We start from the raw sequence: 24,877 nt of genomic DNA, 5'->3' as shown, positions 1-24,877 counted from the left end.
AAAATGTTATATAAAGTCATTCAATATACATTGTAGTATCACATCCAATATTTACTCACATACCACAAATAAAAATTGCCAAAAATTATGTCCAGTCTTTATGCAGCAAGTAACGAAATCCAAGTCAAAATGTCTGCGGCAAAAACATGATTATTTTAAATTAGCAAACTGAACATAATGTCGTAGCCGAGTAATAAAGGCATGAATGATTGAAAATTAGAAAGTCCTCAGAATCAGCACCGGTTTTGTTCATTTTTGGAAATAATCATTTTTTATGAAAATTTCCTGAATAGATAAAAAAATATGTGCACTGTGATTTTTGTTAAATACTTGAACATTTCCAGCAAAATTAAAATTAATTATATTAAGTGTAGAATTGACTATATCATAAGGCTCTTGAGGTATTCAAGCATTTTAACTACTTCAAGATCCTTTTTTTTGAAAAAAATCACGACTTTAAAATATATACATAATTTCGAATTCTTACAAGAATACCCACCATATTTCTCAAAAATTACGAAACATTCAAATAAAAAAAATTGTCCTGAAGCAGCCAAACCTAGCTCGAATACATTAATTATTAATAACAACTGTACTTATAACACAAAAAATAATAGACAAATATTTTTTTCTAAAGAAATTCACTCAAACTAATTTCTCAATGTAAATAATAATCATATTCTTTAAACAATAATAAAAAATATCACCTCTTCACAAATGTTTTTGATTATGAATAATACTAAAAAACAAACTTGAAAAAAATAGAATAAAATCAGAGCTGCTTGTGGAGACTTTCTGCAAATAATCCTACTGACAAAAATTACTGACTCTACTATATTGGCAGATTTAAAATATATTAAAACTCCTACCTAAAGTCACAATGTGTATTAACAATTAAATCATTTATCCAAATACTAGAAGAAATAGGTATCTGTTTAGTAATAACCCGCTGTTTTGTTAAACGTTGTGTCGGTTAAGCCCAGGGATTCCCCAAGATATGCGTGAAGTCGTTATAATTAAAAAAACAAACCAGTGTAGATAAGAAAAATGTGTAAGATGTAGAAAATAGTTACATTCATTAAAAACAATCTTTAAAAAATATTTTTCTCCTATGAAATTTTTAAATATCATTCATCATTAAAAATTATTTTGATTTTGATCTGTATGAAATAATAATAATGAATATGAAAATTAATACACATTTTTTTTTTCTTTCGAAAAAATCCACTCAAAAACTTATTTCCTAATATAAATAGCATACATAGTTTAATCATTAAAAAAAATATTTTTCCCTTATGAAATGTTTCTGATTAATATTTTAAAAAAATGGACCAATTCGGACTGTTTCTGAAGACTTTCTTCAAAGAACCTTTATTGACTCGGCAGTTACAAAAACTGAACTGTCAACACAAATGTGTGAATGTGTTCATACCACAATTGTACTCACAATCACTCAAACTAGTGTATCAACATGTTATTACCATATCTAATCAGATATTACTTTCAGTTACTCAAAGGAAAAGTAAATGTTCATCTGATTGAATAAACAATTGTTTATTCCTTGTATCTAATGTGTATTTCATAATAGGTCAAACTTGCATTTTTTTTTTTCATTTATATCAAACTGATTCCTGAAACTTTACTAGAAAATATTTGCGTAAGATGAAATATTACTTTTAGTCAAAGGCGTCCACCAATTAAAGATAAAAACAAAGGCTTGATCTTTAATTAGTTTAGACTTAGGTCAACTAATTCATATGCTTCTATACTACCAATAATTATTTATGTAGTGGTCCATCTGACCATTTCAGGATTTTAAAAATGCAAAGTCATGTAACTCACTGTGACATCAAAAAATGATAAAAACCAAGTTTTTTAAATTTGCATCCAACAAAAATATAGAAGCACATGTTATAAAAAATGCAGTAACATTATTTATCAAAGTTTAGTTAGTTTTGTATAATCCAAATGCCAGTGAAGCATTATCATCAAATCTAAAATAAGCTTTCACTGATTAATGTTACTGCTAATTTATTGAATTATTTTTGTACCTGTTGGCTACCATTAGGATGTTGTGGCATCCAGTTCAAATAATTGTTAGTTGGACCGTTCTGACCCGGTTGCTGTTGATTGTTCGGTCCTGGTGAACCATAGTTATTTATTGGGCCTGGGCTAAACCCTTGATTATTTCCTGTAATTGCATTATTCTACATTATATATATATATTTCATAATTCATATACAACTTTTTCAAAAATATATACATAACACTTAATAGAAACTCCAAACTTTTAATAATTTAAATTTTAAATATTATGTTGTTCTATTTCTTTGAATTTCATCAAATTTATGACGTTATTCATTCATTTTAATTTTATTTAATTTTCATTATTTAGTTAACTCATTTTTCATTTTACTATGTTTACAGTTATTACATTGATTTTCAATTAAATTATATTTACTACATCATTTTTTCTACAATTGGTACAGAATTACCACCAATAAAACTATCTAAAAAATATTCAATCTGAAAATGCAATTATTACCTGAATTTCCTGGGGGTAATTGCTGCTGAAGATTGCCAAGTAAACCTCCCCATCCAACTTGATTAAGGGCTGCTGCAACAAGAGCAGGATTCATGGGAAGGGCATTAAGCGCTGCTAAACCTTTAAATATTTATAATTGAATCTTTTCATATTATACAAAGTTTTATATTTGAAAAAAAAAAGATTAAAGCATTCCATAGCTTCGTAAATGTACACTTATTACTGATCTTATCTGTAACAATCTCCCTTAATATGAATATTATGATTCATGTTTATAAGAATAAAATTAGTGATTTTCAATGTCATGTGATTACTATTTTTACTCACCCATATTGGCAAGATTTTGCCCATTGGTATTTTGCCCTTGGGAATTTAATCCAAGTGTTTGCAGGTTAGGCATATCCATGTTGCCACGTCCTTGGTAAGAATCTATTTTTTAAAATCATTATTTCTAGCAATTTATTTGAAGTTGATTGAATAACTTAAAATTTATTTCCTACAATTTCAAGTGAAAAAAAAAGCAAAGACAATTGCAATACAAATTTAATTTTCAATACAATAACAAAGAATGCCACTGGTTACTTGTTAATAATCATCATGACAACTGAAAACAACTAAAGGTAAATTTTCTATTCTACTGCACTTACCATTACTATTTAAAACATTGATCGGTTGACCAATTCCATTACCAGTATAATTGCCATCATTAGGTCTGCCATTCTGATTCATTTGTCCATTATCTGTTGAAAAATTTAGCACTTAATATAAATCAATAATTGACATACACAAGCATGCCAGCAAACAGATGTATATAATATAAATAAATAAGTAAATAAATAAATAAATATATATAGAAATAAGTAAATAAATATATATATATATATATGTATGTATATATATATATATATATATATATATACATATATATATATTTATTATGTAATAATGCAATTTCTGCGGATTTGATAAATAATCAAAGTACATGGCCAGAGCGCAAATGCGGAAGTGCACATATGTCACATCCTATATCTATTAAATAAAATAGTGATAGTCCATCAAATTTAGTGAGTCTTAAGAGAGAGTCTAGAGTATGTCTTAACATCAAAACCTGAATTTATGTCCGTTGATAAGTCAAAAGGGTAATTGAACATTTAAATAAAAGTGACAGTTATCTGAAATCAGTGTTTCAATTATATTTGCGTAGAGAAACTCTTTCAGCCCATACCTAAATAAAGTGCTCACGATTCCGAAGAGATTACAACCACTGTTTATCATATTATATTACAACTTACAGCTGTGCCCACGACACCAGGCTCGGAGTTGATAGGATTCTACACACTATTGAAAGGATGGACCAAGAAATCTACAACTGATTCTATGTGACAGTAACTTACTAGCAACGACGTGGACCAAAGAGTGGACTGATCTGTATCCTGGAGACAGTGTGGATCAACCCCAGCAACCCCTAACCAACAACTTATATCATTTCAATATATATTGAAGTATGTGAATTTGGTGTTGATATATATTTTGATGAGTTAATTTGATTGGGGCAGTAACACCAAGTAAAGAAAAAAAACTAAAGTAGTTTTGAAATACTTTATTTATCCATACGTTTCAGTCTTCGTTGAGACCGTCATTTAATGGAAAAAAGAAAATCAATTATACAACAATGCACTACACTATAAATACTCTCGTATTTAGACATTAGTTAATCTGTACACACTAGAATGTAACAAAAAATTAGTAGTCAAAAATAATTAGTTTAAATGTTCCAGTTACTAATAGCTTGGTGTAGTGTATATATATATATATATATATATATATATGTGTGTGTGTGTGTGTGTGTGTGTGTTTGTTTTTTTAAATAGATAATATACAATTTTTGACTAAAGGATATCAAAAACTTACTGTTTTTATTGTTTTGCATCTTATTTAGTTCTGATTTTGGAGCCGCTGTCGACACATGAACAGACACACCATTGAGAATGTGATCTTCTCCACATAAACTTTGTGCTACTTCCGGATCAAGGAAAGTAACAAAACTGAATGCTCTGAATGGCTTGGGAATGTAAACATCGACCACTTCACCAAATTGTGAGAAATAATCACGAATATCTTCAGCAGTCATTTCTTCGGTACATCTACCCACAAAGACTTTAGAAGGCAATAGTCTACCTGTGCCTTCCTGAGAAACCTTTATGTTGTTAATTTCGTTATACAAAACAAAATTTATATATATATTTACATATATAAATAAATTATATATATTTAAATATATATATATATATATATATATATAATTTATTTATATATGTAAAATATTTAATCATAAAATTAAAATATGTAATATAATAAAATTTACTATATGTAATATAATATAAACTATGAAATTTTTGTTCAATATCAAAACATATTCCCAAAATGATATTTGCAGCAAATAAAAAGCAATAAATAATTATTATCTATGTTTTGGCACTGTATGTGTGTCGTCATTCAGCAAAAAAAACTCTGCATAAAATAATATTAATGTTAATTAATAAAATTATGTAGTTAGTCACTTAATTGCCAAATTGAAAAATTACTTTATACATATTAATATATCAAGGTATTAATGATAATAATAGAGTATAATATTAAAAAATCTTAATTGGTGTACCTTGGGGCCGGGAATTCGGACATCGCACCATCTACCATCAATCATATGCCTCTGAGATAAAACTTTAACTTGAGCACCATATGAGCCCATTCGTACAAATCCAAATCCTTTTGATTGGCCAGCTTTGTCCTTCTTAACATGCACCATAAGAACTTCCCCAAAGTTTTCAAAATGCTTTCTCAGCTCATCCTCAGTAACTTTCCAAGGTATCCCCAATACAACTAAATCAGTTGTACGTGTCTTACTTTCCACGCGTTTAGTTTTAGCTGTTGAACTTTCTAAAGTATCATCTGATTTTCGTTTGTTTTCTGCATAAGATGAAAACAAATATATAGCAATTAGTAATGCAATATTAACAATTTCTAATTGTCCAATTGAAAACATATTAAATATTAATATAGGTGCATAAGAAAATTATGATTGCACTTGCTAAACCTAAATGAAACTAATGCTGCAGCACAATTATTTGCTTAGTAGTCAAATTATCATACATTAAGTATAAATAACAATTTTAATTCATATTACCTTTTGGAAAGACGCAGAAGAAAACTTCGTCTGGCCAACCACTTTGAGTTGGGGGGTGTAATCTGCCATCAGCTAATCTAAGGCCACGCATAGCTTTTGAACCCGGGTTATGAAATTTCAAACCCGAAGCTCCTGGATATTGTCCGGTCAAAGTAGATAAGAGCAGGGTTCCATCCTCTTCGAGCGGTAATTCCACTGGTTCACTTGTTTCATCTTCAGCAATTTGCACATATGCCATTCTAATAAATCAAATAAGATTAATAAGATTTATCAAAATAAAATAATTTATGTCAATGTGATATATAATATCATATTTTATCAAGGCGACCAACTATTTTTTGTTCCAAAAGAATATTTTATAGGTGATAAAATTGATTGATTTTGTTTTAATAATAATAATAAATATATTTTTGTTATTTCTTATTATATTTCTTATTGTAATATAAGCAATATATTTTTCTTTGAAATATATATTTTTTGCTAAGTAAAAATGTTTGTATAAGGACTTTTATTTTTCATATTAAATAAAGACTGTTGAGGGGGTATTCTAGTGATGAGACATGAATTCATGTTATTTTAAAATTATCATCATTTTTTTATAATATATTTATCAACGTCACGAGAGTACAACAGAAAAAAAAATTGTGAGTTATTTTAAAAATTAACAGTTGTTGCAGCGAGGGCTCTCAAAAAATTGACATGTGACCCTGTCCACGGTTGCAACCCTTCTAGTAAACCAATATGGGAAATAAAGATTATTAATCTACAATGATGCAGCAATGGCATATACTAGAATCAACTTTTAAAACAAATTTACTGTTTGAAAAAAGATAATTTTTCTTAACACTTGTTTTTTGATTTTTTTTTAAATAGTAAAAATTGAAAGTTGTGGATGAGGCTAGAGCAGAGGTCGGGAGACTTTTTTAATCATTACCCAAATTTTTTCCTCCAACTTGATATTACCCCCATCGCAAAAAGATATTACTCCCCATATGGACAATTATGTAGCAAATACAATGAATATCAATTAAAAATAATTAATTTTACCCCCAAAAATTCCATTTTTACCCCATTTGGTTTCCCAACCACTGAGCTAGAATATGCTCGAGAGAAGTCTACAAAGAAGATTCTCTGATAATTTCATGTGAGTCGGTCCTTTAAAACTCAAGAAATCGTGGGCACCATATTTACATAGGCAGTTTAAGATAAAAACGAGCAAGTTTTGCAAAATAAAGGAAACATAACATGTCATGATCAAACATGGGAAAAAAATTATTAATTTAGATTGATGTGGCAAAATGGCATATACAAGGATTAAGTTAAGGGATCGTTCAAGTATTACGAAAGCAGATTTTTACAATTATTCACCCCCCCACCCCCCTTGTCATCAAAAGTAAGCAAAGCTCTTACCTCCTCCCCCCATGCTTACGTAAACATTTTGCAATTAATGTATACAAATTTTCGTCGACGATTTCGAGAATACGGATGAAGCGATTTGAATAATTCAAAGAACATTCGATTCGTATTGATAAGGAGACGTGCTGATTAGGTTTTGGCGAAGGCAGGTCTAGCCGTTCCGGAGATATGGGGCAAAAAGTGCCAAAAATGGTAACTCAGTTTTTTTTTATGTCAAATATTTTACATGTTGTCCGTTTCAGGACAGTTGTAAAAATTATTAAAAAAAAAAAAAAACTATGACGTAATCATCATCTAGACCCCCCTGCCCCCATGTCACCCAAAATAAGCAAATCAATAACCCCCCCGCCCCCCTAAAGTGCTTACGTAATACTTGAACAGACCCTAAAGAAAAAATTTTTGACCGTTTGAAAAAGGATAATATTTCTTACCACTTTTTAAATTTACTCAAATTTTTTAGAAATAGTCAACATTGAAAGTTGCAAATGAGTTTAGTATTTGCTCAATAGAAGTCTACAAAGAAGATTCTTTGATAATTTCCAGTGAATCGGTCTTATAAAACTCAAGAAAACGTGAGTAAAAATAAAACCGAGCTTGAAGTTTTGAAAATGGAAGGAAACGTCGATTAAACAGCTACATTTCCAATAATAATTTAAATATGAAAAAATCCTACTTGTACACACATTCTTAAATAATTAAACTTTAAAAATATGAAAAAAAAAAACGATTTGTTTCAAGTCTTACACTAGAATACACCCTTAAGACAGCAGATAATGTTTTAACAAAATGTTCTGACTTCTCACTGCTCTAATTATCATTACCAAGAAAAAATATAATTTGAACAATATAAAAACTTTTACTCTAAAATGCTGAAAGATTTCTGACTATCTTTTGTCAAGTTCTATTTCCTCGGCATTCCATTTCTTAACTCTTACTTCATTTAAACGTAAATTTACTCTTTAAAGTATTCGAGATTATGCTACCTTATCCTTTTAAAGACAAAATTGTAAGTAATAACAATTATTACTGAAGAAACTTCTTTCCATTCTATTTTAATATTTAATAGAGTCCAAGTATTTGTATAAAATTATATAATAAAGTACAATCAGAGCGCAGGATTTGCAAAAAGTACGGTTTACAAAAAAAGAGTACAAAACCCAGTTGGTCACCTTAATTTTATACAAAGATCACGCTTCATCCCTTACACATATTGTGAACTTACTTTATCAAACTTTAAAAAAATGTATTATATATCTGCAATAAATAATTTATATTATTTACATATCAGCATCCAATAGTGTACTCACAATTATAAACTAAACGTAAAACTACAAAACAATTTAAAGTTAAATTGTTAAAGCGAAATCGATTGTAAAGATGCAAAATGGCGTGGAACACGAACTGACATTTGACGATTAGCGATGCAAACGAAAACAGAGCAACTACCGGCGAATATATGAAACACTGAAAAAGAGGTGCGAAACACGCTACGAGGAAAAACGAAAATGAACGATTTTTTGAGTTACACCATCAATGTTGATTAATTAATTAATTTTAAACAAAAATTCTTTGTAATAATAATACTTTAAAAAAAAGTCTTTGTAAATGTTCGTTATGTATGTAAATGTTAAACGTTGAAAAATATTGAACCTTGAACCAATCATGCCCATTCAGTCAGTGGTTTCCAACCTTTTCGTAACGTGTCCTATTTAAAAAAAAAACCGTTGCGTTCCCCCATCATTTTTCTAACAATAATTTCACTTCATAATTGGTACATATTAATCTAATCTTATATATAAAAATGGAGCTCTCTTTCAAATGTCCGAGTAAAACTCGAAAACGGCTGAACCCATTTGGCCAGTCTTAGTCTTGAAAAATTCATGCCAATCAGTAGGTTGTCGGAAAGGTGAGATATTATTTCAAAATCGCGTAGAAACTTTACATTTTTAGTTTAAAATTTTTTGTAAAAGCGTAATTTGAATAAAACAATGGACGGTGGCTAATAGTGAAATGTCAAATGTTTTTGACAGATGATGTTGAATTACTTTAACGTGAATATTATTTAATTATGAATAAATTGTAGTAAGTAGTTAAGTTTGTAGTTTTATTTATACACAAAAACGTTATTTAACGGGTCGCAAGTGTTACTAGAAACTCAAAATATCAACTTTTTTGAAATGTTAATTTGAAAATGCACTTTTTGGCATATTTTTCTCAAACACGGTGCTCGGAAAGATCTCATTTGTATAATTATATACTGATTGGTATTTATAAAACATTTTCTAAGTTATATTATTTTTTATTTATGTATTAATATTTTTGATTCTCTAAAATTGTCGAGAATATACCTAACTTACTTAGCAAAACGTTTGCCGGGTCAGCTAGTATACAACAAATTCCGTCGTCTTAAATAGCATACTAATGTATTATAGGCCTAAGAAAAGCGATTTAGGGTGCATCCATTAATCACGGGAGGTTTTTAGGGTGGGTTTGACAAAAAAAATCACGAAATATCACGTGGGGGAGATATAGTAAGATATCACATATATTTATCTTTTAAATGGTTTTTTTTTTTTAAAAAAAATCCAAACATTTTTAAAATAAATTTAATAATTTTACAATTTTTTCCCGTAACTGAAAATTCACGTGATGATTGGTGGGGAAGGGGGGGTTAATTTTGAATATCACCGCGTATCACCAATGGGAAGGAGGAAGACCAAAAATACATAAAAAGTCGATCACGTGATTAATGGATGTCCCCTTAACTATAAAAATTCATCAATAAACGAATCTATGCCGCCGAACAATGTACGTTCTGTGTGTCGTACCAGCTACTGATTACCGTTGAGGTCCACACGCAAATAATATTTTAATACATTTTTAAAACACGAAATAGATGAAATGAGATGTGTTAAATTTAATTTATAATATTACAGATATTATAAGTTTCTTGGCTTTGATGTAAGGCATCAATTGAAAATCGTATTGATTATTATTTTGTAAAAATTTTCGAAAAGTGAAAATTTAAACATTTTATTTATTTTACCCAAAAAAATAAATGAATCTCAATTCTACTTGATTGAGTTGATTATGTATACGTATTGGAAAGTTCAAGCAACTTGCCTTAAGACAAAATGCTACTTACAACTTGTTACTTTTTCAAATTTTTTGTCCTTTCAAACATCCATTGACCGATTTCAAAATTCGTAATAAAAATTAAAATATATCCATTGGACATAAATATTTGTTCGATTTCGAATGCGAATAACTACCTGATTAATTTTCATAAAATTCAAAATTTAAACGATATGAAAATCATCTGTATTTGGTTACAAAATAATTTAGATAATGATTAGATCGTTGACCATACATCGTCGGCCAATTTGAAAATTTATAAATTTCTAATATAAATTAACATATATTATTTAAACGTAAGTTTTTGTTCGAATACGAATAAATATTTGATAAATTGTAATAGAATCCAAAATTTCAACAAAACAAAAATCATCAGAATCTAGTTATGAAATAATTTAGATGGTGATTAGATCGTCCGAGCTCGTTTTATTTTTTAACTAAACATAGTCGACTGATTTCAAAATTTCTAATTAAAATCAAAATATATCCATTGGCATTGTTTTTATTCGATTCGATTCGGAAAGTTATTCACTATTATTATTTATATTAGCATTGATTAGTTTTCACTATAAGTGAAATATATGATGTCTGAGAAAACTGGACGCCATTTTTTTTATTTATACATATTTCTGTGGAAAACTGTTGAAAACTTGTAGAAATGAAATCAATTATCGTAGTTCAACTTAAAGAAATGTTTAAGTTAAACGTTTTTATAAATCTATAACGTCTTGAACCCATTTAAGTGGCAAAACTTTAACAACTACAAACCCACATAAAACCGCGATTAACTACATTTTAAGCAAATACAATTAAATCATAATATCTAACAGTGTTTCAAACCTCCTAAAGTCTTCTATTTCCACTTGCTTCAACAACATGTTTATTTTTTACTTAGTTTTACTTTACTAACAAAAACGTTTGTAAATTGTGCACACAAGTTATCAACGCCACGGTCAGAGTAATACTGAAATGGCGCGAGCTTGGTGCTTTGATCTCATTGGTCGGTTCACAAGGGATGGAACAAACTAATAATCAGACGCGTTTACCAACATTATGTAAACTGACACCAACTTCTGAGCGTTCATTAAACGCAACTTCAGATTGAAATAGAAATTTATAAGAGGGATAATAAATTGACTAATGATATATAATAAAGAATAATGTCTATTAGAATAGCATACGTTTTGGAGTATTGGTTTGGCCTATTTTTAGTACATTATTAAAAAAAACTAGACAATAAACAATAGATTTTTAAAACAATTATGATTTTGAATGTTTAATAGTAAGCAACAATAATGAAGTTAAAAGCAATCCACATAAATGAGAATTGAAGTTGTTCCTATTGGTTTGAATTAAAGCTTATGTACACATTTTTCAAATTAACTTTTAACATTCGCATCAAAATTGTTTTAAAAGTATATTATTATTCATAATCTGGTAATTTTTTTAACGTAGCCCTGAAGATGGTTCAAACCAAGACTCAAAACATATGCTATTTTTTTGAAGACATTCAACTTCATTAAATTCTTTTTATTATTGTATGGATGCCCAAAACATTTTATTGGGCATTTATTGTATATGTATATATGTATATATATATACGTACATGTATATATATATATATATATATATATATATATATATATATAAATATATGCGTGTGTGTGTGTATTCTTATATTCATATATTTTTAAAATGTTAATTTGCAGCTAAATAGTCAGAAGATACACAAATAGTTGCTTGTGTATCTTCAAATAATTTTTATAATATATGTATTTAAAAAAATATTTTTTAAACTTTTTAAGAAAACTTATTTAGATATTGTTAAAATATGCTGAATGATGACACACATACAGCTTCGAAACAAAATAATTATTGTCTTTTACTTTGACTATTTGACTGCAAATTAACATTTCAAGAATATGTTTCATCGTCGAATTAGAAAGTCTGAAGCTATATATGTTTTCTAGATATTATAATTTCTAAGCTTCTGAACTAAGCCTCAAAGTTCTTTTATTCAAAACCATTTGTATTTATTTAAAAAAAAATGTTTTTCCATTATTTTATTCAACGTTTTGGGGATTTGGAATGTTCCTTTCCTTCTAGGAACTTAAAAAAAATTAATAACAAAAGAGACTTTCAGTTCAGAAATTTAAAAACACCTAATGTATTATGTATTATGCAAAATTTATTATAAACTTATTATAAACAGGCCTCTCTCTTTATAATATTAATAGAAACAAAACTTAATTATGTTTCTAAAAAAATATTTTTTAGTTCCCAATTCAGTAAGCACAACTGCAAAAAATTATATAAGAAATAATATATGAAATAGATTAAATCTATCATAAAATAAATAAGAAAAATATTAGAAAGTAAGGTAAATTTGGTGTTAAAAAATTACACAAACAAAAAATATTTTATATGCAAAAAAACAACAATGTAGTTTGATTAATGCTTATGTACACATTTGTAAAAAATTGCATTGATCTCTATTTTGGATTAGCATTTTTAAATTAATTACTTTTTACTCTTGTGCACGAACTAAGATGTTTATTACTCAAATTTTCATCGAATGTTTTTATACCAGTTTTCTATATTATATTTTATTTATTTTTATACTTATGCCATAACCTTAAAATTGTTGATTTGTTTTGTGTAATTTTCCAACTCTTGTGTTTTACCTTAATTTATAATATTTATGTTGATTATGTTATGCAATAAATTTAATATTTCTTATATCATTTTCTATAGTTTTATCCCCTGCAGAGGAGTCAAATTAGGACTCTAGAAGTATGGAAATTGACAAAAAATAGGGTAGTAGAAACATAATTTGTCTTTTTTCTATTTCTATTATCTAGATGGAAGCCTGTTCAAGTAGTTTTGGTTTTATCAACATAAATATCATCATCACTATCTGAAAAAATATAATAATAATAATTATTATTATTAATGTATAATGTACATATATGACCCTTCTGTAAGTGAACATTTCCAAAAAAAAATCTGACTGTCGAATTTTCGATCGAGCTTGTGTAAAATAGTAGTGCAATTATATGTAAAGTATTAATCTGTAATTATGATTGTCATTTTCGAAATTCAGACATTCTCTATTTGAACACATACCTCCTCTGTTCATAACCCTCTTCAGTATCTCGCGGCATTTCATTAAAAGCGCTCGAGCTTTGTAAATATGAATCTCGTGTATTCAAATACATTATTGAACTATATAACGAATTAGTTGTAGAATAGTTTAAGATAATTTTACACACACAATATCCAAAAAAAATACCCGCCAACCACTTGGGTTTTATGGTTCTTTGATGCTCTTTTGTTTTAGACTCTGAACATCTTAGTAACAAATATTTAACAAGTTGACAACACAATAAATTAAAGATTTAACTGGTTTGTTCCGTCGGTGAAAAAATTAGGCGTGATTTGTTCCATCACACAGGAAAAAGCTCGCGCCTGATTTGAAAGTAAAAATATTGAAGATTCATAAAAATAATTACATATTCAATATTTTTTAAATCAACTGTCAATAATAATTGATTTATAGTTAAGTATTTAATTTAACTAATCAACTGTGATTGCCGAAATGGAGAAATGGCAGAATTTTGTGTATTGACGAGTATATTCGTCATGAATGAAAATTGGATACTCGAGTTGCGATTTTTAAGCATAACTAACGATAAGAAATTTTATGTATATTTTAGTTTGGAATATTCTGAGGTTATAGGTAGTAAGTAAGTAAGTAGTTGTAAGTGGCATTTTGCCTTAAGCCAAGTTGCATAAATCAATAGCAATTATGATCTAGCTATTTACATAGATTTTTAACTTCCCCCAGGGTAAGTTATAGTAATCGTCGAAAAATGGAAAAAACATATCTTCACGTTTTAGACGTTTCTTAACATTTTGGCATGGATGTGTGTATGACTATTTTTCGTCGACGTTTTCGGGAGGACCGCTCAACCGATTTGAGTTATTCAAAAAACATTCGATTCCTATTGATGGGGTGTCGTGCTGATTAGTTTTTGGCAGAGGCAGGTCTAGCTTTTTCGGAGATACGGTGTAAAAAGTGCAGAAAATAGAAAATAATTCTGAGAGAACAGAGCATCCAATTTGAATGGTTCAAAAAACATTCAGAGAGATGTGCTGATTAGTTTTTGGCAAAGATAGGTCCAGCCGTTTCGAGGATACCTAGCTAAAAGTGCAGTTTTTGAGAAAACGAAGCATCCGATTTTAATGATTCAAAAAATATTTTGCTTGTGACGACAATGTGAAGAAATATTAGTTTTTGGACGAAAAAAATTATATCATAACTTTAAAAAAAATTTCTTTAATTTCCAAAGAATATTTTAATAATATCGAAAATGTTTCAGATTTTGGTTTCAATGCTAGCTAAAATTCTAAAGCTTACTTATATATAAATTATATATAAGCTTATTTATATATAAATCTTAGAAATATGAGATAAGGTCATTTAATTCCAAGTCCGCTTGATTAAGATTTGTTTATATTACTTTTCATGTAAACATAAACGTCGCCGACCAATATATAAGCCCATATATTTTGCCCATTATAATGAAAGTTGCAGTATTTATAATAATCTTTTTAAAAACATTTAATATTCTTTAAATATTTCATTACGGTACGAGAAGTTCCAGGAATTTGTCTGAAAGCACGATGCCACACTAGTTTTAACTGTTTATTTCTAAAATAAAATTTTTCCTTCTCACCAAAAACTAATTGAATCGATTTCCAATTGCTATCTTACTTATAGTGTAAATGTATTAATTAAATTTATTCAACACATTTCATTCTAAAAACACATTCTATTTAAGGATGCAGGTCAACGGTGATCAGTACAAACGCAAATCATAATATATCTATATGGTTTATGTACTAAAAGTCCGAACTTTAATGAACTTTTATAATAAAAAAAACTTACTTTTCGTTGGCCTATAATATTTTATAATGTATGTTTATAATTTAATTCCATATTTCGTTTAATACGTGTGTAATATATGGTTAAGCTAATCAAAGAAGTATAATTTAATAATAAAATTAACAAATTTGTAAAAGAAACCCATCTTTTTCATTTTAAATCGTGGAATATACTCTTCACGGCTCGATTCTGACGATTTATATTTGTGTACTTGTTAATTTCAATCATCTTCAGACTTCTTTCAAACTTCTTAGCAGAGCATTTGATTTCATGTATTTACTTTACTATGTTCACACAGACCTGCTATATGATACATAATACGAATAAAATTCTTTAGACCAAATTCTATCAATCACATTTTAAACAAAACTGTTAGCTCACCTTAATATTTCAACTGGCAAGCACACCATACCAATATCCAGTCAATACATCTCATTGAAATACAACATCCTGCATTTGCATTCTTCTCTCATCAGCCATACTATAAGTTCTGTAAAAACTTTTTACAACAATGTATACTTTTCGTTTTAACGTAAATCCCTTGTGAATGGAAATTTTAATTTTTGTAAACTAACTTTTGTAAACTTTTTTAAAACTAGTCAAGTAATTTTATCAATTTTTTCACTAATTTTTACAAAACTATAACAAAATAATTGAACCGGCCAATTCATCATTTATGGTAATAAAAAAATTCACAAGGATTGGTGATATGCATGAATTATACTTTACTTTAAGAATGGTGGCTGTAAATGATATGTTTTTCTTGTGCATAAGATTGAATCAATAATACGCTAGAAGAAATTTTTGTAACAAAAACATACATGCCATTGACAATCGTTTTATTAATATTTCAGAAACACCAATGCATACATAATTATTGCATCACACAATTTCTCAATAAACATCAACTTACATTCTAATACAACAGTCATGTCAATCAATAGAAATTAATTTACTCTTATAATTCATACCTATACAATCCATACCACCGTATATTGCATACCGATTAGAAGTGTCTAAGAACTTGCTATTATAATATAATAAACAAAATACTTTCCAGTCAAACATTTTAAAATATCTTATCTATTTACATTTCTTACTAATTTTGCATAATTTTTACTCAACATAACAATCATTCTGAAAAAATAACATTCCTGATTCATTACATTTATAAATGTAAGAGCAGCACTCATCATTTTAAAATCTGAACTTTGACCACACAAATGTTGAAATTTACTTTGAATACCTGGTAGTTCGCACGTCATTTGATAATACATATACATAATTTTAAAAAAGTCAATTTAAATTTGTAATATCATAAATATTAATTAAAGAGTTTAGTTTAAATAACTATTCTTAGATTTAATAAACCTACATTTATAAATGTAAGAGCAGCACTCATCATTTTAAAATCTGAACTTTGACCACACAAATTGTTGAAATTTACTTTGAATACCTGGTAGTTCGCACGTCATTTGATAATACATATACATAATTTTAAAAAAGTCAATTTAAATTTGTAATATCATAAATATTAATTAAAGAGTTTAGTTTAAATAACTATTCTTAGATTTAATAAACCTACCGAATTGTTGTTCTGTGATTCCATTGACAAACTGATTACTCATACTTGAAAGAGGATTTATTTGGGTCAGGTCCCTGTGCTGCAATTTGTGGTGGCCAAGATTGATTAGTTCTCTGCCGGAGAAAAAAAATATCATTACAAAAATCGAATAAATGATTTAAGAATATCTTTAAACAGCAAAACCTAATTATATGCAGTGTCTGGATTAGCGTTTGTCAGTTTTCAAAAACCGTTTTTTTTAGTGAAAAAAGTCGGTTTTCACTGTATAAAATTGGAAATGAAAAATATAGCCAAATATAAAAGATTTTAAAAACACTTGCAACACACAAATTAGTTATATTTAAAAATAATTATAATTAACTAAATATAAATAAGTTTATAGTAAATAAATTAAGTGATAAAATAGCTAATAATTAATTAAATTATATTAAACCTATAAAATATTGACTTACGCCTTGTTATAATATTACATATTATACTGACGGCTTGTAAAATTAATAAATAAACTAGCTGGAAGTGGAATTCTGTCTTGAGGCAATTATGGCATCGTGCCTTAAGGCAAATTGCTGGAACTTCCCGTACCGTAACAAAATGTTCGAGGAATACTGAATGTTTTCAAATAGATTATTATAAATATTGTAACATTGTCTAATAATTATAAGAATTATATAAACTGAATTGCAAAGTTGAAATTATTTGTAAAGTATATTAGAACTATAGTCAGAATTAAAAATAAAATCTGAATTATTTTCGATATACAAAAAATTTTATTATTGTATTGTATTATTATTTATACCCAAAATCAATTATTTTGTTAATACAAGCAGAAAGTTCTTTGAATCATTTAAATCGGACGCTTAGTTCTCTCAAAAACTGTCATTTTTCACATATTTAGCTCCGTATCTCCGAAACGGCTGGACCTGCCTTTGCCAAAAACTAATCAGCTCTTTTCCCTATGAATAGGAATCGAATGTTTTTTGAACCATTCAAATCGGTTGATCCGTGCGCCCGCAAACGTGACTGGAAATTTGTATCCATACATACATACACACACACACACATCCATTTTTTCTGAGGTATGCCAAAATGTTCAGAAACCTTCAAAACGTCGAGAAATGTAAAAATTTTCAATTCCGATTTTCGGCCCATTACAATAACTTACCCTACGGGAAGTTAATAAATAAATAAATATATTAATTTAGATTTTTAAATTAATTTTTAATCAGTGTGACTTCTTCTTGAAGAAGTAACATCCTCTGATCAAACTTAAAACAAAAAGAGTTTTAAACCCCAGAAGCCACAAAATTAAAGAACAAAAAACTTAGAATTATAATAATTTGGTTGCAAGAATAAGCATAATTTGGTTGCAAGTATGAGAGTATTTTCTATTTCAGGAAATTTTGAGAGTAAAAAAAGGACACGTCTAAGTAGCAATTCAATAGACATCAATTTTTTGAAATCAAACAAAAAAAAAACAATTAGAATGTTTAAAATTAATTAATCAAAATTGCTCTGAACAGACAATACTCGAGTTTAGCTTAATTGTTTTTGAAACTAAAATTGATATTAACAAGTATGTATCAACATGTATCTAATTTTTTTTTTTTAATTTAATGATATTTTTTATTTAAAAATGTATTATTTTTATTTATTTGAAAACTTTCCTCTCACTATCATAAAAATATTTTCATTCTTATATGTGGAAATAATGCATGAATAACGAATAATTATTTTCAAAGTTATATAATCAAGATAAACTATTATTTTTTAGTTCTACAAAACTAAAATTATTTTGTTTACTATATATGAAATTGAACAATAATAAATAAATTCAGTCAAATAATTCATATAATAAATAAATTCAGTCAAATACTGCTCTAAATATCACTAAATTTGCGGATAAATTACAGAATATTCGGGCAAAAATTTCTATTATTATTTACGACCCAGTACTCTATTGTTATACCAAGTAAATCATATCAAAACTATTCATTTTCTCAAACTTTGATGAATTTTTAAAATTAAACTACTATCAAAACTATTCATTTTCTCAAACTTTGATGAATTTTTAAAATTAAACTACTTGTAAGGCCGTAATATTTCAGTAAGTTCTATAAGACCATGATATTTATTTATATTTTTCATATTTATTTATAGATTACTACCTGTTGGTTACCACCCGACTGTTGGGACATCCAATTCAGAAAATTGCCACCCGGAGTTTGCTGTTGACCCTGGTGTTGATGCGGATGGTGGCCCTGCGTTCCATGTGTACTCACTGGTCCCGCGCCGCTCGGGCCCGCGAAGCCCTGATCCGCTCCTGTAGCTAATAGACAAGAACAAATCTAATTATTACACAAAAATAAACAATGCCTAAAAAATATATACAAATTAAATTTTATATTGTAAGTAGAAATTGTAACACAAATAGGTTTAATAAAAATGCAATGTGAGTATTTTTATTATTGAAAAAAAAATTGATAAGATGTAGTAGTACCCGTAGTTCCCCCCTGCTGAGGTCCACCTGTCGTACCCTGCTGCTGCTGAAGGTTGCCAATAAGGCCCCATCCGGCTTGGTTGAGAGCGGCTGCGACCAGAGCGGGATTCATAGGGAGCGCACTCAGGGCTGCCATACCTGTAATCGTAAACAGGGGCAACTATTGTACACTAAATTGTGTTGTTTATAATCTGATAAAGTATAATACGATCGGACATATGTCAAGATAAAGCAAAAAGTTAATAGAGCAAAGTGTTAACAAAAAAAAAGCTAGAATAAGAAGCTTTATGTAACTAAAATTACTTTTATTGAATGTAGACAGTAAAGACAAGAATTAAAAGTATAATATTGTAAATTAGCTCATGTGCTCATGCATCAAAATAATTAAAAATAATATAATAATATATTTGTTATGTATGTGTATTTGTAAAAAAGGGCAACTATTGTACATTAAATTATGTGATAAATTCATAGGCCTTATATTACATTGAGTGCTAGTCAAGCGCAAAATAAGTGCTCAGACATAGAAGGGTATGTAACATCTGTCTGAGCGAACATAGCCGACGACAATCGCGGACTATCCCAATTGATTAAATCATATGTCATATGTTTTATTTTAATAATATAATGGCAATTGTGATGGCTGATAATTTTGTAAGAAATGTTATTAATAATATTATCAATGTACATAAAATCGAATCCACCTATTAAATCGGTTTATATATTATAAGGCCTATGTTAGGCACGTAACATATGACATATGACATTTGATCAATCGTGAGAGTACGCAATTGTCGTCGGCAATGTTCGCTCAGACATGTGACGTCACATACCCTTCTATGTTTGAGCACTATATACAATGCAAAACATATGAGGACTAGCAGTCCATGTAGTAAAATGTCTATGGATAAATTATAATGCACTTACAAATATGCCAAGCTAAGATCAAAAATTAAAATTGAGCGAAGCAAAGTTCAACAAAAAAAAATCAGAATATTGAAATAATAATAAATAAATGGTTATAAATCTATATAAAATATTCCCAAATTGATTGCAAACTATTTTGCATTGTTCTAAAATTATTAATAAAGCACACTAATTAAATAATTCAAAAATAAATGCAAATAATAGATCTACACATGTTCATCCGTTAAAAACAGATCTTGTAATTATTGTAATTTAAAAATATTAGTGTTATGTAATTTATAAAGCAAAATTTCATGCTACTTACCCATATTTCCAAGATTTTGTCCACCGCCACCTCCACCATTGTTTTGTCCTTGTGGATTTATTCCAAGAGTCTGCAAATTCGGCATATCTATATTGCCACGTCCTTGATGAGATCCTGAAGACAAAAACATTAAAAATATATATCTTTTTTATCACTCATATTTATTCCAACAAAATAATTAATTTCTAAATATTGTAATAGTTCAGAATAAATAAAATGTAACTCATATTTGATTAATTCAATATAACTTTAGAATTTAATAAAAATAATTTTTAAAAAGGATTAAAATTGTATTTGTACTTTTCAAAAAGCATAAAATGTAAGTAAGACAATTATGTTGATATTTTAATATTAAAATTATGAAATCTTAGGAGCCATTCAAGATTTTTAAAATACAATTATGAAAAATATGATTAAATATAGTTTAGTAATAAAAAATCACAGCAATTACAGTTAGAACAATGCAAAACCACCTTTTTGCATTAATAAATCAGTTTAATATCTGTATTTTTAAGATTTTTTCAAAAACTAACTTCAAAAATCAGTTTCAAATTTTTATAAAAAACTGTTTACTGTTTAATTTTGTTGATAGTGAATATTTTGTATGCAAATAGAAAACTAGTTGACAGGATTCAAAACAATTTGTTCTTCATGCTCAATTTACATTATAAGTACGAGTTATACAGCAAAGGGTTCAAATAAATAAAAACAATATATTTTCAAATTTTTATAATAATCATATTATTATTAAAAAAAAAACAATGTTGTTAGATACAGATGGATACTTATAGTAAACAAAAATATATAACTGCGTATTGTATAATGTAAATTATAATAAAAACCGAAAGACGAGAGTAAATAAAGTTTATCCACACACACTTATTAAAATCACATTCAGTTTTAAGAAGAATTAGGCAAAGGACCAAGTATTTCCTAATCCAGGCAAATTTAATACAAATGTAAATAATCTTAATTTTTTTGTTTAATGAAATTATTCAGAGAGATCAAACCAAGTAAACTGTTGACGTCTATCGTTTTGCTCTTTACATTTAATACATTTGTCATTTTCAATTTTTTTAAAAGTCTTATCCATACATAAAAAATTTGTAGATATTTTCTATTAATAACGGTTACGAATGTCATAATTTAAAATAAAACTATGATAAATCTAAGTATTATCACAAAGTTTTAAGAATCAAAAAAAGAAAACTGATCACCTCCTCCGTTATTAGCCCAAACATTGGCCGGTTGTCCCATTCCATTACTCATGTAGCCTCCTCGGTTATTAGGTCCTCCACTATACTGGTTCATGTTCATATCTGATATAAAACACAATGAAATGAATATAAATCATTCATTTATAAATAAAAATATTTCATTAATAAAATAAATAGTATAAATTTCTGGTAGTAAATTATATTTATTCATGAAATTTTAAAATTCTGTAAAATAATTATTTATATTCAAATATAATAAAATATTTTACCAGTAATAAAATATTTATTTTATCAATAAGTTCCAGTTATTTAGTTATGTATAAACTATTTATTTACTTAATATTATTCATTTATTTATAATAAAATATTCCATTATTACTATAAATCAATTATTGTTCTATTTTTTTTCTAGTTTCATTTAAAATTAAATACTAAATATATCAAGCATTACACTGTGTACATTTGTAAATTTAAAGTTAGTTTATAAAAAATTAATAATTGCTATACTTACTACTTCTGGAATTATTTTGATTTCTATTTTGGTCGGATTTTGGAGCCGCATTCGACACATGCACAGAAACACCTGATAAAATAAAATTAAACATTATAGTAAAAATAAGAATGTGATAAAACTTATTTCATTAATACAAAATGAAGAATGTGCAAGTAAAATAAAAATATAACATGTAATTACAAGAAATGATATTATTTTATTATATGTAATTGTCCAAAATAAAAATTTGAGATTGTTTCATATTGCTTTAATATAATTAATGGTTAAAAATTAGGAATTTATGACTTTTTAAATAAATATTTGCATTAAAAACAATTTTACTAAATTTATTGAATTTAACTTTGGTAATAAAATAATTTTACCCTTAACAATATGGTCCTCCCCACACAAACTTTGAGCAACTTCTGGGTCCAGGAATGTAACAAAACTGAATGCCCTGAACGGACGAGGAATAAATACATCAGTTACTTCACCAAACTTCGAGAAATATTCACGAAGATCTTCTGCGCTTAAATCTTCTGTGCACCTTCCCACAAATACTTTACAAGGCATTTGTTGAACCATACCCTCCTAGTAAAGATCATTAAATAATTAAATTCATCAGAATATGTTGATATCAAGTATAATTAATTTTTAATTTATTACCTTGGAATTAGGAACCCTCACATCACACCATCTGCCATCAATCATGTGTCTCTGTGATAAAACTTTCATTTGAGCTTCATAAGAACCAACTCTTACGAATCCAAATCCTTTTGATTGTCCCGTCTTAGTATCTTTCTTAACTTGAGCCATCAATACTTCTCCAAAAGTTTCAAAATACTCTCTTAAATCTTGTTCAGTAGTTTTCCATGGGAGACCCAAAACAATTAAGTCAGTGCAACGTAATCTTGTTTCCATACGTTTTGTTTTTGCTGTAGAATTTTCTAAAGTGTCATCAGATTTACGCTTGTTTTCTGGAAATAAGAACTACATTATTAAAGAATTATAGATACAATTCAAATATAGATAATTTGATGTATGAGTTGTTATCAAAAGCAGATTTTGAAGTATTAAGTGCCGATTGTTGTTCAAATGTAAAATTAAATAATAATTATTAAAAACTGATATTCATTCATAGTAAATCTTTACTGAGAATCATACATGCTTTAATAAAATAAAAATAAACACAACTAGGATTATAAAACATAAAATTCCCTTAGATGATCATGAAGATTCAATACAATTGAAAATATTAGGCAATAAATCACATTACCTCCTAATAATTCACAAATACTTTAAATTAATCATTTAAATATTTTTAGTGAAGTGTATACAAGTGTTTTTATTTCAGGGATAGGATATAATAATTATTACCACTAGGATGAGTATAGGATAGGATTTTGTCTATGATGACAGGTATAGAATTTGCGCTTATAACAGAAGGATCAAAATCTGAAAAAAATAAAATGAATGAGAAAATGAACACAATATTCAAATTAAATAGATAAAAATTCATGTTTTAGCAAACCGCAAAAATAACATCAGCATAAACTTATATTACTACCTTTTGGAAAAACACAGAAAAATATCTCATCTTTCCATCCTTGTAATGTTGGTGGATGCATCCTTCCATCAGCGAGCCTGACTCCACGCATAGATTTAGAACCAGGATTGCGATACTTCAAACCTGAGGCTCCAGGAAACTGTCCTGTTAAAGTAGATAACAGTAGAGTACCATCGTCCTCCAAAGGTAATTCTATTGGTTCCTCGCATTCTTCTTCAGCAACTTGCACATATTCTGTTGACATGCTATTGAAATAAAACAATATATTTCAGTTAACTTGAAGGGACAAACAAGTGCTTACATGTAATTAAAGTAAAAAAAAAAGATGGCCACTACATACAATGTTTGTTTTGAAGTTAATTAAAATATATATGTTAGATATAAATGAGATATATTAATTATATAAAACTATGAATGCTTTTATTAATAATAATAAAACCAACAATAAAATAATGTTTACAATATAAATGTGTAAATACATACGTGTATCGATCTACTAAACACACTCAGTACTTTCAAGATCGGTATATATCACTCCAAATATCTGACAAATAATATAATTTAAAACAATTATATCTTCATTCAGCCACAACAATGCTTAAATAAGGGTTTTAATATTATTATTCACGATACATACAACAAAATCAAACTTTTTGATTCACACACAATAATATCTAATCAGCACGAATGCTCGCCATTTGCAAAAGCACAGTGTTATCGAATAATAAAAATACATTGCTACCAACCTACAAGAAGTGGCGGAAAATTTGAAAACATTTGTGTAATTATTCACTTTGTGCTTTTGAAATATAACAGTTTAGATTTAGTCGGTATTTATTATACTTGCATTATGTCTTACTTGTGAGAAAAATCACTGTTGAATTTACAATATATTTAGTTTTGTTTTTGGTTTAGACCCTATTATTACAACACTTTAATAACTCAAACTTGCAGCTTATTAAATAAAATAACTATCACAAATTATGTATGATTTTGAAAAATGTTATGGTCTTATAAAGGTTTAATCACATTGCCATATGGTCTCTGCAGTTTTATATA

The 24,877-nt window shown here is 27.7% G+C and overlaps 2 protein-coding genes across 7 annotated transcripts; both read right to left on the bottom strand.

Annotated features, from left to right (window-relative positions):
* LOC113387993 (TAR DNA-binding protein 43-like) lies at nt 1-16,886 on the bottom strand (the record flags this gene model as incomplete). Of its 5 annotated transcripts, none has more annotated exon segments than XM_026625400.1 (9): nt 1-133; nt 2,052-2,191; nt 2,546-2,665; nt 2,873-2,974; nt 3,193-3,285; nt 4,457-4,742; nt 5,205-5,512; nt 5,730-5,968; nt 16,814-16,886. In XM_026625400.1, coding segments are annotated over 8 exon segments (1,296 nt in total). In that variant the 5' UTR covers nt 5,968; nt 16,814-16,886.
* LOC113387992 (TAR DNA-binding protein 43-like) lies at nt 16,471-24,519 on the bottom strand. 2 transcript variants are annotated; one of them, XR_003368178.1, is made up of 11 exons: nt 24,302-24,519; nt 23,819-24,063; nt 22,918-23,228; nt 22,635-22,842; nt 22,270-22,341; nt 21,759-21,860; nt 20,542-20,655; nt 19,311-19,470; nt 18,979-19,139; nt 16,810-16,926; nt 16,471-16,599 (listed from the first exon to the last, which is right to left on the bottom strand). XR_003368178.1 is itself a non-coding variant. In XM_026625394.1 (11 exons), exons 2-10 carry the CDS (start codon nt 24,060-24,062, stop codon nt 16,849-16,851), a joined length of 1,428 nt encoding a protein of 475 aa, XP_026481179.1. In that variant the 5' UTR covers nt 24,063; nt 24,302-24,519; the 3' UTR covers nt 16,471-16,599; nt 16,810-16,848. The 2 variants fall into 2 exon arrangements, 1 of the variants encoding a protein (XP_026481179.1); XM_026625394.1 differs by having other exon boundaries at nt 19,311-19,448.
* Between the last annotated feature and the right edge of the window lie 358 nt (nt 24,520-24,877).

Source organism: Ctenocephalides felis, unplaced genomic scaffold, assembly GCF_003426905.1.
Source record: "Ctenocephalides felis isolate EL2017-DRISC unplaced genomic scaffold, ASM342690v1 CF-g0.4_SCAFFOLD_03572, whole genome shotgun sequence".
Lineage (NCBI taxonomy): Eukaryota > Metazoa > Arthropoda > Insecta > Siphonaptera > Pulicidae > Ctenocephalides > Ctenocephalides felis.
Note: the sequence above shows the minus strand (reverse complement) of the source record. Positions and strands in the feature narration are given on the sequence as shown.